The sequence below is a fragment of the Hevea brasiliensis genome, chromosome 12, assembly GCF_030052815.1.
Source record: "Hevea brasiliensis isolate MT/VB/25A 57/8 chromosome 12, ASM3005281v1, whole genome shotgun sequence".
NCBI classification, from domain to species: Eukaryota; Viridiplantae; Streptophyta; class Magnoliopsida; order Malpighiales; family Euphorbiaceae; genus Hevea; species Hevea brasiliensis.
Window position 1 is genome coordinate 40,863,396 of NC_079504.1, and position 16,267 is coordinate 40,879,662.

The 16,267-nt window shown below is 29.0% G+C and overlaps 1 protein-coding gene across 1 annotated transcript; it reads left to right on the forward strand.

Moving 5' to 3' along the window:
* Positions 1–2,830: 2,830 nt before the first annotated feature.
* LOC110665173 (UDP-xylose transporter 3) lies at positions 2,831–6,967 on the forward strand. The gene is made up of 8 exons (XM_058131541.1): positions 2,831–2,991; positions 3,085–3,268; positions 4,019–4,203; positions 4,734–4,801; positions 5,516–5,648; positions 5,859–6,020; positions 6,150–6,422; positions 6,521–6,967. The coding sequence occupies exons 2-8, from the start codon at positions 3,148–3,150 to the stop codon at positions 6,620–6,622; spliced, it is 1,044 nt and encodes a 347-aa protein (XP_057987524.1). The 5' UTR covers positions 2,831–2,991; positions 3,085–3,147; the 3' UTR covers positions 6,623–6,967.
* Positions 6,968–16,267: the final 9,300 nt, after the last annotated feature.

The window sequence follows — 16,267 nt, forward strand, 5'->3', positions numbered from 1 at the left end:
CTATCCAAACTTGCTGGACTCACATCCAGCCCTTCAGGTCACCTAAGGCAGCATACCTAACCTCAATTCCATTGGCATAAATCACTTCAATTCTTCATCAAAGATAGCCAAATGGTCACTAATTGACCATTAGGACTTCCATTCACCAACACATGAGCAAAACCTTAACTTCATGTCTCAAACCTTAATTCTCAAATGTCCATTTCATACAACCCATGCAAAACTAACATTCTAATCATATATACACACTAAACAACTCCAATAATCACAATTTATTTCATTCAAATTCATCAATTCTCTTAACTCATAAGCTGGCCAAAATTGCTCTTGAATTAAACATGAATAATTTCTCAATTTCTTTTGAAATACTTTCCATATTCTTATTCAATTTCAAGTTTATAAGAAGAGAAAGGGAAAAAGATAGCACTAACCTTATGTGGAGACTTTTCCCAACACTCCAAAGTTCACTTTCCTTAGTTTTCTTGGCTTCCAAACACCTTCCCAAGAGGAGTTATCAAGGTTTAATGAAGAAAACTTAGGGTTTTATCGTGAGAAATTAAGATTTAGAAGAGAGAGAGATGAGAAAATTTTAATGGAGGTTGAGAGGAAGAGAGGGCTGCCGAAAATGTTGAGGAGATGAGCAGAATTTTTTTTTTCATTTTTGCCCTAATTTATGTGTCTTTATCCCTTTTTACAAGGCTTGTTAAGTTCCCATTGGTTAACAATTTTTATTTTATTCATTTATGACGTCATGCTTATGTCATAAGTCTAATTTAAATTCAATTTCTTTTCTTATTTATTTTACTCATTTTTAATTATTTTCTCACCAATTTAATTCATATTTTATGTCATATAATTCACCCACTTAAATGGACAAGTCGGTCAAAAATCATCTCTGAAAGCCAAATGACCAAATGCCCTTCGTTTAGCTTAATGAGCTAAAATTGTCTGTACTGATCTAAAAATTTTTCTAAGCATTTTCTTGTTATTCTAATGCCATCGAAACCTCAATGATTCTTCTCTAGAGTCCCAAAAATTATTTCATGGAATTATCCTCTGGTTTAGGGCTACTAGTTGTGAAGACAACAACTTCCCGTTAGTTTACCCATCGCCGGGGCACCGACTCATTTAAATTTGTTGTATTTCATTTCTAAAATTTTTTCTAAATTTTTCCTTACCATTATTTGGGTTATTTATGACTCCTCACTCTAGTTTACATATAGTTCCGGACATTTCGACTGTCTGGACCGACATTAATCACCGGAACAGTCGAATACATGGACTAGCTAAAATGAGGGTATTACATTATCTTTCAGATAGTAAACCCAAAACACTAAACACTTATTAAAACCCTAACAGTAGCATACAAATAGTCGAAAACCTATTATTTTTGCATTAAATCCATGCAGGTCAACATAGCAATATACATATTTAATATTCTATATAGTGAACCCCAATTCAGAAATGATATTATTAAGTCACAGAAATCAAAATGTTCTCCTTTCAAATTAATAAATCAAATACTTTTTTGGTATTTTTGCAAAAGTTTCCTCCAATCAACTCGTTTGTATTTCATTTTGCAAGAAAAGTTTAGGGTCACCTTTGTTTTTCATCTTTTCTCTCTGTTGCGTGGACCACCTTGCACAACCTTCCAAAGTTTGCCAATATCTCCCTCAAGCTTCCTCTGACATGGCTCTAATTAATGTAGATGTTTTGGTGCATCAACCAACGAAGATTCCTTCAGTGATGGGCTCAGTCGAGAATCACACTTTATGTCGCACCCTTCACCTCTCTCTCATTCTCTCCTTATTCACACAAGTCATAGAGAATTAGGTTTTTTTTTTCTTTTTTTTTTTGTAATAGTTAGGGATTTCATTGTTAAACAATTTGTTTTGTTTAATTACTAAACTCATGTTAGCTAACTTAATTAAGTCTAGTTAATAAAAATGCTAGGTCAATCTATTTATCTAGAATTAGTCCTATCTGGTAGGTTTGTCCCTGCATTACACATTTCTGAGGATTTAACCCAAAATCGTTTAGAGTGGAAAAAGTGAATCCATATAGCCGACCCCAAATTTTTTAGGATAAAGGCTTAGTTGAGCTGAGTTGAGTTGGTAGGTTTGTCCCATGTGATAAATGGGTCCCACAATTTTATAATAAAAAAATCCAAGTGGAGTGCCACGTAGGACTAGCTACACTCCCTCTAGATCCAATTTAAAATGTGAATAAAAATTTTAAAAATTTTGAAAATTTGATCAATTATAACAAGAATGAAATGATTGAATAAAATTATTAAAATGTTATTAGATTTGACTTTTTTCGATCAATATACTTTTAAAAAATATATACACATATTTTTTTTTATTATATAAACGTTCTTGCAAACTTTTTTAAATTTAATTTTTTTTAATAGAATTAATTCTATCATAAAAAGGTTTTTGAGAGAATGTAATACCAGACATCCTTTAGTGACACCTGGCACATTAAGATAATGAAAAGACTCACAAGTTGAATAATTTGAAAATGACGACTCTATAAACATGAGCGTGATTAATGAACACGCAAACAATCCACCTGACATGTTTTACTGTTTTTCACTGACGGTTAAATCTGTTTATTTCTACAAAGTTACTCTCCACCGACCACCTAATTAATTAATCTGTATTAATTAATAAATAAATAAACAATGTTTTGTTAGGATTATTATCAAATTAGGTAAATTTAATTAAAATAAAATTTAAAAAAAAAAAGCCCCGAGTGCATGTGATGTGATTTGACTTATTTCTGGCCAAATCCATAATTTGTATATTAATTTCATTTTCATCCCCGCAACAAACGGTGGGCCGGACTAGGCCTTCTTCTAGGAGTCAAAAATCCCCGCAACCAAACACCATTTATTTTCTCTTTTCTTTCTATTTCTTTCTCATTTCTCTTCATATTAAAATTCATCATTTCTTCATCACCATCCAACAATATCATGACCTGAATTAGGTACTGATTTCTGTCTCTATCTCTATCTGATATTTGTTAGAAGATTTTTCTTTTGGTTTCTGTGTGTATAATGTTTGAATTTGGGATTGATAGATCCGGATCGAGGAGGGAGTGAATAGAAGGGAATAGCCACATACAGACAGAGAGAAAGTGAAGATGAGTGAGAGCCAGAGGTTCCAGCTGGGGACTCTGGGTGCTCTGAGTTTATCAGTTGTATCGTCGGTTTCGATTGTGATATGCAACAAGGCTCTCATTAGTACTCTCGGTTTCACTTTTGGTGTGTAATTTCATTACGAGATGCGTTTGATATTTGTGCTCTTTATTTCTTCTTCTACTTCTTCTTCTTCTTATTAAAAAAAATTATTTCGAGCTCAGAGTAGATTCATTATTAGATCAGTCAATTGTGATAAAGGTGTGGGTTTAAGATCAATTGATATACTGTGTAATTTTGTTTTTGCTTAATTCTTCTTAGATCTAATGTGAATGTTGCACTAATAATTACATATGGTAGAATACTGCTGTTATTTCTTTGTAATTTTTTTCCAATTTCATTTCCTGCATTGATTCTTTAAAAACGCTTGTTTATTGCCCAAAAATGGAAGCTGCTAGTGGTACATGTCTCATTTTATGCAAAAGAAAAGCAACTTAGCCTTTTTTTCATGATTTTCAAAGCCTATCACATGCTAATTTGTTAAGCGGATGTAATTTCAAAAAAAAAAAAGTATATATATTAGATTCCAAAACTATGGCTTATGAGTGGACATCTAATATTCCTTTTCTCTTGTACTATCATGGATGTTGCATGCAATTTCCGGCGGAACTTGGTGGCAGTCATAGGAAATGGGTTAATGCTCTGAATGCATATGTTTTCTTATCATAGAAGAAGGAAGCTAGCAACTTCTTATTTTTCCGTGCATATGTTTGATTTGAATAAAAATCTTTGATAATTTATGCTTAGCATGTAGTTTTTTATTTGACCTATCATTTATTCTAACTGATATTATGGGTGTTATGGGGGGAACAACAGCCACAACATTAACAAGCTGGCATCTTCTGGTCACATTTTGTTCTCTTCATGTGGCATTATGGATGAAATTGTTTGAACACAAGCCTTTTGATGCAAGAGCTGTAATGGGATTTGGCATATTAAATGGGATATCCATTGGGCTTTTGAATCTTAGCTTGGGTTTCAACTCTGTTGGTTTCTATCAGGTAAGTTTCATCTTTTGGCCACAAACATGATGCTGAATTTTGTTTCTCAACTAGCAAACTGCCATTATCAATTAATTATTATGTACTTTGTTTTAATTTTTCTATGATAACTGCATTATGATAGAGAAGAATTGAGAAGGATGTCCTGTGTGTGTCTCAGTAAACATGTTACTCGTGTTTAGTGAAACTGCAAAAGAAAAATGAGGTTGGTTGGATCTTAAATTCTGTTTGATCATAATGTATTAATGGATATAAAATAAAGAGTCTCAGTTTAACATTTGCAATTTCTTTAAATATTGGTACTGAGTAAAACCATGCTTTCTTGAAGTCTTCAGGTTGACATCAAAGTTCATCCAACCCCTGCTTGACCCCCCACAACAACCCCCCCTTCTTTCCCCTTCTCCTCTTGATCTTTTTTTTTTTTTAAGAAAATGCTTGCACTTGTGTTGCTGAATAATCCAACATCAAGATATTTTGTTTTAAAATTTTTAGTATCTCATTCTGAGCTTTATTTCTGATCTTGTTTTCAGATGACAAAATTGGCAATCATCCCATGTACGGTTCTTTTGGAGACGCTTTTCTTCAGGAAGAGATTCAGGTCCGTCTTAATTGTGCTTCTGTGATCTGTGTATCGTTTACATCCACAGCTATTTGGAGTGGACTTTATTTTTGTATTGAGGTTTAAAATGGTTGTTAATACTTAACTGGAAAAAGAAAACAAATAAGAAAAGAACCAGATTACTTGAAGGCATGTGCAGCTGATAAGGAACCTTTAGTTAATTTGTCCCACTATTTTGTTCCCTAGAAAGTGGAAACATCTCCAAAATTTGCTGTCTCTGACTTACTTAGATGACATCATTTAATGATTATTTATGTTATAGTTTTATTAGAAACAGTCTCTCAGTTGAAAAGTGCTATTTTTATCATATATTTATAATATTTTTTTCATAGTTTATTGCATAATTTTATTTAACCCATTTTTCTTGGGCATGCTTTTGATATCTGTTTGCTCATCTCTTCAATTTGGAACGAATGTTAATCCTGTAACCTTTTCATGTCTCAGTTAGAGACCTACTTAATACTTTCATACATGCATCATATTCATTTTATCAAAGTTTTATAGAACTTTTGACTGCAAAATGTGTTCCAGTTAATCCAAATCTGATGCTTTTTAGGTCATAGAATCTACCATGCCATACAGTAGTTTTGTTGGCCAATTGGGGAGAAAAAAAAATATATTCAATTTTCACTTAGCTGTTGTCAAAGTTGTTTTTCTAGTTATATTTATTTGCTGATACTTGCACTATTGCAGCCGGAATATCCAGCTTTCACTGGCGATCCTTCTTGTGGGTGTTGGAATTGCAACTGTGACTGATCTTCAACTCAATGTCCTTGGTTCTGTCTTGTCTGTACTTGCAGTTATTACAACTTGTATTGCTCAGATTGTATCCTTGGTGAAGGCACCTTTTGTTACTTGCTATTTTATTTCTTGTTTCTATGCATTTTTACATGTCAGTTTCTGTCAAAAACAAAGCAAAAAAAAAAAAAAAGTACAATTCTCTCATGCATATTACAGTTTTTTTGTTTATTTGCTTTTTCTTTCTCTCTTTCTTCTGCTTCTTTTGAAGTTGTAAATCTTAACCAGTTTATTTCAGATGACCAATACTATCCAGAAGAAGTTCAAAGTCTCTTCCACCCAACTTTTATATCAGTCTTGCCCCTATCAAGCATTAACTTTGTTCATTATTGGTCCATTTCTAGATGGCCTACTGACTAATCAAAATGTTTTTGCTTTCAAGTACACCCCTCAAGTTCTGGTAAGAATTCAAGATTCCTGGACTTCACCCCCACCCCCCCCCCCCCCCCCCCCCCCCTCTGGTTCTCTCTCTTTCTCTCTCTATAATTTCTTTTCTAATATTTCTGCAATATGCATTATTTGGTGGCAGTTCTTCATAGTTCTGTCCTGCCTGATATCCGTCTCTGTGAACTTCAGTACTTTTCTGGTAATTGGGAAAACATCCCCCGTCACCTATCAGGTCCTAGGGCATCTGAAAACATGCCTAGTTTTGGCCTTTGGTTATGTTCTACTTCGTGATCCTTTTAGCTGGCGCAACATCTTAGGGATCCTTATTGCAGTAATTGGGATGGTATTGTATTCTTACTATTGCACCACGGAGAATCAGCAGAAGGCCAGTGAAGCATCAGCAAAATTGCCTGAGGTAATTCACGTGTTGCGTATACATGGTTTTTCATCTTTATCAGTATATTTCACATTCTTTCTTCAAACATTTCATGCTTTCATTTTTCTTGGTTTTAGGTTAAGGAAAGTGAATCTGATCCTCTGGTTGGTGTAGAAACTGGAGCCGATGTAGTCCCAAAAGCTCCCGTGTGGAATTCAAACAAGGATCTTCATGCATAAACCTCAAATTTTATAAATTCATTCACCCTAGATCAATATTAGTAGGTGAAACTTTTTCAGCGATGAAGATGTTGCTGGCAAGGGTCTTCATATATCGCAGTTGGGGTATTCTGAGATCATTTCCTCTATTATATTAGACTGAGTTGAAGGAAATTGTCCTTTTATATAGCATTTTTGGTTTTTAGTTTTGCATGAATCAGAAATGGCAATGGGATGATACCGGAATTTGACTTGTTAAATGTATACTTTTGTTCCCCAATACTAGAAAAAAAGAATTCCATTAATGTTCTTTCTGTTTGTATTCCTACCAATCTGTGAAGAATGAAGGCTTCTTGCCCTTGACTACATTCTGTTTTGATGTCTCTCATAAACGCGCAGTACATTGATTTTAATTTTCTTTCTAATCTTGTTGTCTTTATTATCAAATGAATCTGTTAATCAAGGAAGTTAGGCTGAAAGCAACTTTTTCACATTTAGAGGAAGAGGATGCTTGTCTTAGTTTATAAGCTGATGAAGCTCTAAAAATAAGTTAATTTATTTATTTATAATAATTTTTGGGTTTTAGTTGAGTTAATAAGCTAGTTTGATTAAATATTTTACTATATTATGATCATTTAATTTTTATAATTTCATCATAAATTTCTTTTAATAGTATTTTTAGTAATTTTAATAATAAATATATTTATAAATTATTTTTCATAAAATACATTGACTTCTTATTAGTTAATTATAAACACTTTAACTAAGTGCGTAACTATTTAAAATTTTAAATGCTTATGAAATCAAGTTAATAGATTTTAATAAGTTAAGTTGCTCTCTTAAATTTTACCTTGCCCCATCTTTAATTGCATCTTGTTTGACATTTAAACTTTACAAAGTGTAAGTAATTAACCCTTGTAATTAGTGAATGTGCAAATGTGATTCACGTGAGTTTTGACTTTTCATTACACCATTTTAGTAGTTTAATAGTTATATTTTTATAAGTTTAGAAGTTTAATATTTACATTTTTATAAAATTCAAGTATTAAAATAGAATAGTATGTAACTAAATGTGAGGACGTCAAGTGACTTTTAATGTAAAATTTAAGAGTTAGAATGCTTTTGCACGAGGTTTTATAAATATAAGCAATTAAGCATTATATGGATGAGTTGGATTCTATTTATTGCTTGAAGTTTCTTGTTATTTTCTCCAGTTTGTGGATGATTAAGTTGTAATTTTGATGTGCAAAATGTTGGAGCTTGCAGGCGTTTAGGTGGTGCAATCCCCCAATGCATGACCATGATGGTATGCAATTTTGGGATTGTTGAACGGAGTAAGGGAATTTGAAGCTGAAAGTAAAAAAGCAAGATTCAAGGAAGAGATGGTGGCTGTTTCCCTGTTACTGTGGTTGCCATGATGGAAAATCTGTTATAGTCTTTTAGTGGAAGGAAGAAAGCTATAGAAGAAATTTGATGTTGTGGATATGTTTAGATGTTTAAGAATGGTAATGTGCATATGATGTGTTCAAGGTTGAGAATGCAAGCCCTATTATTAGGTTTCCTTTTGTTATTTTTAATTTAGCTAGACAAAATGTACTGCCATTATAATTTCTCATATAAATTAATATGAAATGGAATTGAGTTATCAATTTTTTGCATATCAGTTTTGTGAATTTTATGTATTTGGCATGTGTATTCATTTGAATTTATATTTATCACTAATAAACACTAAAGTGAATTAATAATATATACAATGAATTGCAAGCTTGCTTAGTTAACAATTAAGACATATTATTGCAAAATACTATGTCCTATTTATGAAAAATTATACCATGAAATGTACAACGATTTCACTCTAACCATTGATTGTAATAGATCTCATACAGATCCTATCATGATGAACAGTTATATTAAAGTTATTGTATATATATCGGTTTTACCAAATAAAATTTTCCTATTTAGGCATCTTGTTTATTATGCCCACTTTATTGTAAATTTTGCTATTTCAATTTTTTTTTTCTCAATAGGTAGTATTTCATTGCAGATAAGGTCTTTGCCCAATACATATTAAAGGATCCGCTAAAATCCAACATTACAACAAAAAGACTAGAAACCTAGTTTAAGAACATTACAAGAATTTTATAAGCACAATCAGAAACACAGCCTGAGTTGCTGTGCCAACTTTTGAATATTTCCCATATTTCTTGGTTCATCTTTGTCCTTCTATATTTCTTTAGTCTGCCTAATATTTGCTTGATTTCAGGAGGCTTTATTGGGGATAATATGACTTAGGCCTAATTTCATACCCTTTACAGGTTGAATATTATGGCTACAAATCAGACTTCAGATATGTTTCCTTTCAATACTACTTGCTGATATAGTCCTTTTGGTTGAAGTTTCTGATGGAACATTGCATATGTAGTGTATACGCAAAGGATTCCTCTCAATTAATTTGCATATTGAACATTGCATATCATTGCTAGTTGCAGATTAATTTGGGTTATCCATATATGGTCGCTGCACATAAAGAATTAATATCGAATGAGATTCAGGACAATTCGCAAGTTTTTATGCTATTACACATCAAAATATTAATTTATTTAGAAAAATTAATTTTAATTAGTTTAAATTTTTATATTAGAATTTAAATTGATAGGGTCAATTCAAATAGGTTAGTTACATCTGGATCAATTCGTTGAGTTATCTATCAATTGAACTCTTGAATCTCCAAATCATTTATATTTAAATGCTTTTAAATTTTATAAAAATTAAAATGTCTTACAAGTTCTTTTAAATAAAATGTGTCTAGATCAAATTAATGGACCACATGCATTAAAGAAAAAAAAAAAAAAACTTAACTATTTCATTCTCCGAGAAATTTTAAAGTGAACTTCTTATTCTACGTGAGCATGTGACGTGGAATGACAAACAAATCATAGATTGATACATACATAAATGTAGTTCTTAATTTTTTAAAAAATAAAATAATTGTTTACAAACAGAGTTGGTATGATTGGTAAAAAATTCTATATTTCTTAAATAAAATCATATTCAATCTATTGTGAATGGAAGAAATCTCCATTAAGAGCGCTTTACCTTATAATAAACATTTCCGGTGCGAGTAGAATTAAATCTAACTCAGTGGGTTAGAGAAGATAGATACCTATGATTTACTAAAAAAAAAATAATTGTTTAGTAATTATAAATTTTTAAAACCCATTTCTCATACTTATTTATTTATTATTGATTTGTCATTTTATATAAGATTATCTACATGGAATCAATGCTGTGTTATATAATTATTCCTTATTAAGTGCTTCCAACTTATCATTCAACCCAACTTCAAATGTTAACCAAGTATAGGCTCATAATTATTTCTTATTCTCTTCTTGATTTAATAGTCAAATTCTGCCTAATATGCCTTGCACAAATTTTGCTTGTAACATACGCTTTAGCATTTGACTACTTGTGCTTATAGAATACCTCCTCATTTCTTCATATTTAAGTGTTGAAACCTAATATTTGCTTTATTTCTTCAAAATTTGGCATGCTTCTAAGAGGAGGAATGAGCCTCAAAAGTTAGAATCTTTGGTTTTAATGATAGGTCTTCCTATTTATCAAGTTTGATGAAAGCTCTTCTCACTCATTAATCAAGGTTTACTCGTTAATCAAGGTTTAAAACTATAAGATAATACTTTAAAATTATTTATCTTGAATATATTAATCCATGTAGAGGAGCAAGTCTTTTATAATATGTTTGGATAAAAATGTAAGTGAAGGTATAAAACTCCCAAACTCACTAATTTGATGGGTTAAAAAAGTGAGGTGCTCTAAAAGCCTTACTTCCTTTATAAACCTTCCTCTCAAACAAATTCACTGCTTTAAAAACCTATACCTTACCTCTAACAAAAACATTCACCAAAACATAGAGTTAAAATCGTTTGGAAAAGAGACTTAATTTTAATGCACAAAAATTGATTCAAGAATACCTCTAACCATAAGTATATATACAAAAAATCAATGAACCAATAATTTAGACTAGAATTTCATCTTGAATTGCAGTCTGTAAAAAATTTTGTGGAAGTAGAATATACATACTAATTTAAATTTCTTTGATTGAGATATATGCAACACATACTTTCTTTGATTAAGATAGGTACCCTAAGAAGATTTGGCAATTTCAAGGCTAATAAAATACTTAGCATAATCTAAATCTTTTATTGTCAACTGCTAATGTTCTATCTTAATTTTACAAACGTAATTTCAATTAATTTATTTTTTTTCTTTATCATTCTTTTAATTGATATTTAATGATGCAAAATTTTATTGTGCCTAATCATTTTTTTCCCTAATTTTGTTGGTCTTCTATAATAATTTAAATTTTGAAAGTACTTTTGAGGTTAGTAAAGCACTAATTTATTTCCATTTTTCTAAAATGTTAAGTTGAATCATAAATTATTTCCGTCAACAATCTTATAGATAATGTGAGTTTTAGCTTCTGTTTGTTTTACATAAAATATTTTTTTATAAATATTTTTTATATTTTTTAATATTTGAAAAATTTAGAAAATAAATTAATAAAAAATATTTTTCTAATTAAAGAAAATAAGTCATTTTTTGGACTTTAATAAACTTTTTAAAGTATAAAAATACTTACATATATATATAACTAAACATATACTATTGATTTAATATTACAACTAAATTATAAAAAGTATTTTTATGAAAAACAACTTATTAAAAAATAATTTTTATGAAAAATAATTTTTTATATATAAATTATTTTTCACATAACAGTCGCTTGAAAGCTCTTAGAGGCTCTAAACAAAAAGTAATTTTTGTGTATTTTTTTAGCTTCTTTTAACCTCTCAATTTTTATATATATATAATATAAACTAGAAAGGTATTTCTAAGAGAATGCTCGTGATATTTTTCTTTAAGAATTTTATTTAAGAGCTTGCCACGTGTTACCTTTTATTAATAAATTTCTTTTATATTAATTATTATTTAATTATTTTTTTAATTATTATTATTATTATTATTATTTATAATACTATTTTAATATTTATGATTTAAATTATTTTTTTAATTCGATTTTTAAAAATTATGACATTTTATAATTAAATATAATATTTAAAAATTATTTATATTATTTTTTTATAAATTTATTTATGTAAAAATATATTTATCACATGTCATCCTCAATAATAATAATAATAATAATAATAATAATAATAATAATAATAATAATAATAATAATAATAAAAAAAGATCATTGATGGTCATTAATTTAAAAAAATTGACTTTTAATTTTTGATCTCACAATCAATTATCATATAATTTAATTAATTTTAAATTATTTTATATTTTTAATAAATATTTTTTATTATATTGTTACATTTTCTATTATTTTTATTATAAAATTTTTGTCAAAAAATTTTAAAGATAAAAAGTGTAGTCTACATAAAAAGTATAAAATAAAATATAGAGATTTAACTTATTTATAATTAATATGTATTATTTTTTATGTTGATAATTTAATATATTTTTTTTATTTTAGTGTCCTAATTATTATCATTATTACTAACTTATAGTCATTGAATTGAATTAAAATAGACAAATAAATGGAAAATATTTCACTGTTATAAAAATTGAATTTAAAAGCTTTTGCTATTATTTTTCAATTAAATAATATTTAATTATAAAATTAAATTTTTATTTAAATAGTTTTCATTTATTTGTCTATATATTATGTGATATCAGACATTTGATACACATTAATCACTCTTTTCTCACTAAGCATTTTTATTTCATCTAAGTGCTTTCAAAATTTTTTGTATTTGCTCTTTGTTTTTATTATTTCTTCCAAAACATTATTAATTATCATTTTCAAAATTTATTTATTTAAATATATTTAATTAATATTTATTTAACTACTAATTTTTTTATAAATTCCTTATTTAATACTTCTTAAACTTTTTAAATTTTTATTTCTTTATAATTATATAGCAAATGCAATTATAACTAATATTTTAATTATCTATATTTTATTAGCATTAATTTTTAACAGATTATTTTCAAATTTTAATTAAATATCTAAATTTTTTTCTATAAATTATCTCTCAATTATATTTTTATACAGAAGTAGAATTTCAAAGATACATTACAAATATAATTATATCAAAAATTTAGTTATAAGTAAAGATGATTAAAAAAAGTAAAGTTAAAACTCAAAATTATGAGATCTTTCTTTTAAAAAATAGTATGTATTTTTAACATTTATCATATTAATAGAAAATGATGATATTTTAATTTTATAAAATATATTTATTTTGTATTATAAATTTATATGAAACGATAACCATTTTTGTGAAAGAATTATTTATAAAAATTTATCAGATTAATAAAAAAAATTATACTTTATAAAAATTTGACATATAGTATTTTTAAAAAACAATATAATAAAATGTTATTTTTAATTAATAATAATGTTATATATTTTCATTATTTTTAAAACTAAATAATTCAATTCATTATTAGTAATTTAATATATTTTTTATTATATTAATAGTAAAAATATTATATTTATATATTTTTAAAATAAAATTATTTTCTCATTAATCTACTATATTTGCTATAATCTAAAAAAAAAAATATCGACTTGTGTAAATTATGAGATAAAATATAAAAATTTCATAAAATTTAAATTATTTTTTGAATAAAGTGTAATAACCTGTATTTTAAAAATAGAAATTTTATATTTTTATATATGGTATTTAAATATTATTTTAATATTATCCAACTAATTTATAATTTTGTTAAAATTTTCATTTATATATTTTTAATGTTATTTTTAAATATATTTTATAAATTATTTAATAGTCCAATTTTAATTGAAATAATTAATTTTAAATATTAATATTAAATCAATTAACAAAATATATTATTACATTATTGTTAACCTTGGTTCCAAGATTTAATTTAATTGTTATTAATGTGATTATTATTATTATTATTATTATTATTATTATTATTATTATTATTATTATTATTATTATTATTGTATTTTCTTTATTATTTAAGTATATCTATATTTGTATTTTGGGGACCCAATTGAAAAGGATTTTAGACCCATTTGAACATACCCAAAAAGTTCAAGGATTGAAAGTGTAATTAATAGTTAAAAAAGTCCAAAATTTTAATCGCAAAGAGACCACCCCCAAACCTCTCTCTCTTTCTCTGCATCTCTCCCTCTCCTCTTTGTTCTGCACCTTCGGCCAAACCAGAGTGGGCGACGGCCCAAAGCTCGGCGGACCTCTAGCGGGCCTCACCGCATCGGCGACCCTCCATGGACGCATTTAACAACGGTGGATAGCATGATTTTCCGTGAAGCACGCATGGAGGAAGGCAAACGGTCTTTCTCCATTTTTGGAGATTTCGACCAGAGATCGGACCCAAACCACTAGAGTTTAACTCCTCTTCCTCCAGGCCACCGATCCGACTAACCCTACCCTTATCATCTCTAGAATTTGGCGAATCTATGAGAGAGAATTGAAACTTCCGGGCTAATTTCAACCAATTCGACCGTTGGATTAGCAACCGATCGTCGGATCACCTATCCAAGACCATTGATGAACTCAAAGCATCGAGACTTTTGAGATGAGATTGGCCCAACTCGATCGGACACTATTTGAAAAGGTGATCATCTGATGATCTAGATCCCTTGGTGAGATTTTTAACTTTTTTTATGCCTAAAAATTAAATATAATTATATGATAATTGTTAATAATTTTGGGCCTCGTTTAGGTGCAATCGGATCGGTGATAGCTCATCGACACTTGGAATCGAGTTCGCCCGGTCCGGTGTCCACTGGCTATCCTAAAAAGGGGTCATGTTTACACTGTTCCTAGTGTTTTGGATGTTCGGATGAGTTTTAGGTATTAGAATTTACAAAGGTAGTCCCTAACTCAAATTGTGTAATTTTTTCTTTATTTAAGCTAATGATAAAATCTATAAAATATTCATAGCTTAGTAAAATTAGGTTAAATGACTTTAATTAATACAAGGATAATGTAGAGGACCTCCAAGAATATTTTGTAATTTTTAAAATATTAAAAATAATTATTTTGACTGTAAAGAAGTAAGGGACTCGAGCTGGAGTTTGGAGGCTTAGACCTAAATTCGGATCCTTGTAGGCCCCAGATGGGCATTATAATTATTGTTGTGGGCCTGAGGTCTTGTTTGTTACTATTGTTGCATTTTTCTTGCTAGGGGGTTAGGTTCAATTATGGGAGACTCTAACTAAATTTTAGCATGACTTTAGGAATTATTCTTGCTTCTTTAACTAAATTAATTGATTAATTTTGTCAATCTTTTGATAGAGGTCAGTGTGTATATTTAGGTGATCAGTGCTGACCATCTTCTCCTTCCAGCCAGACTAGCCACAGTCAAGTCGATCAGTCTGTGAATTGGATATTGATTATCTTTGTAATTTTAATATTAATTATATATATCTAGCATACTCATGCACTCTATAAATAATTAATTATACACATAAATAGTTAATATAATAGGAGCATTTTGATTGCTGCACATTTAATTATTGTTATTTATTTGTGATTGTCGCCTTGAGGATAATTTAGAGTTGCGTGTATGTATTGGTATGAGTATGATGTGGATATAGATATGGGTAGGACGGGTAGTCGCGGTTGGAGCTTAACTCACTAAGACCCGATCCTTATATATTGATAAGTCGGGGTGAGCACGGCTTTGAGTTGATCTTGCTAACTCTCGCACTGGGATTATTAAGTGAAAGTTTGGCTTAAGTTGACCTCGCTGATAGGTATTGGATTAAGAAAACTGTATAGGGGATCAACTGCCATGTATATATATATATATGTATTTGATGTGATATACTGGGTGTGTGAGTAGCTCCAAATTAACTTTTCGTGTGAATATTAGATAAATTATTGTTATATGTGATGGATGTGTGTTTCATGGTAAGATTGCACTAGTTTTAGATAATTATAAAAATTGCACTTATAATCAATATCTAAACTCTTTAAGTCGAACACTCATTCCTGTTCAAATATTTTTCCCAGGTTGTAAGAGGAACAAGTTTATTTCTTCGAGTTTAACTTGCATTTTCCTTCGCAGGTTGTGCTTCTTAGTTTAATAGTTATTGTGTTTATTGATTTATTTATTTGTTTATTTGTTTAATAACTATAGCTCGGATATGATGTTGGTTTGTGTATATATTATATTAATGAATGAAAAAATTTTATGATATTAAATAGTTTATACATGATGGGTATCATTAGTGAGCTGGACTCCCCTAATTTTGGTTTTCTAATAGAAATCGGGTTGAGTTGGCCCAAAATAAATCTATAACATTTTATTTTATTTTATTTTATTTTTATTTGCATGTTGGGCCTCGATTTTGGTCCCAGTTATGAGTTTGGGAATAGTGAGACTTACTACCGCCTCGGGAGCTTTATCTCGCCTGCATCCTAGTGCCGATCCGCCCATAGAATCTGGTCATGACAAAGTTAGTATCAGAGCTTAGGCTCTTGGTTCATGGGAAAGTGTGTACCTGGAGTTGTCACATGCGGAGTATAAGTTCCTGTTTTGTCTTTTTTTGTAATTTCGTATTTCTAAATTCTACAT

Coding starts and splice junctions, on each gene's coding strand:
- LOC110665173 (XM_058131541.1), top strand. CDS start 3,148: ATGAGTGAGAGCCAGAGGTTCCAGCTGGGGACTCTGGGTGCTCTGAGT. Junction 3,269..4,018: donor TACTCTCGGTTTCACTTTTG/GTGTGTAATTTC, acceptor GGGGAACAACAG/CCACAACATTAACAAGCTGG. Junction 5,649..5,858: donor CAACTTGTATTGCTCAGATT/GTATCCTTGGTG, acceptor AGTTTATTTCAG/ATGACCAATACTATCCAGAA.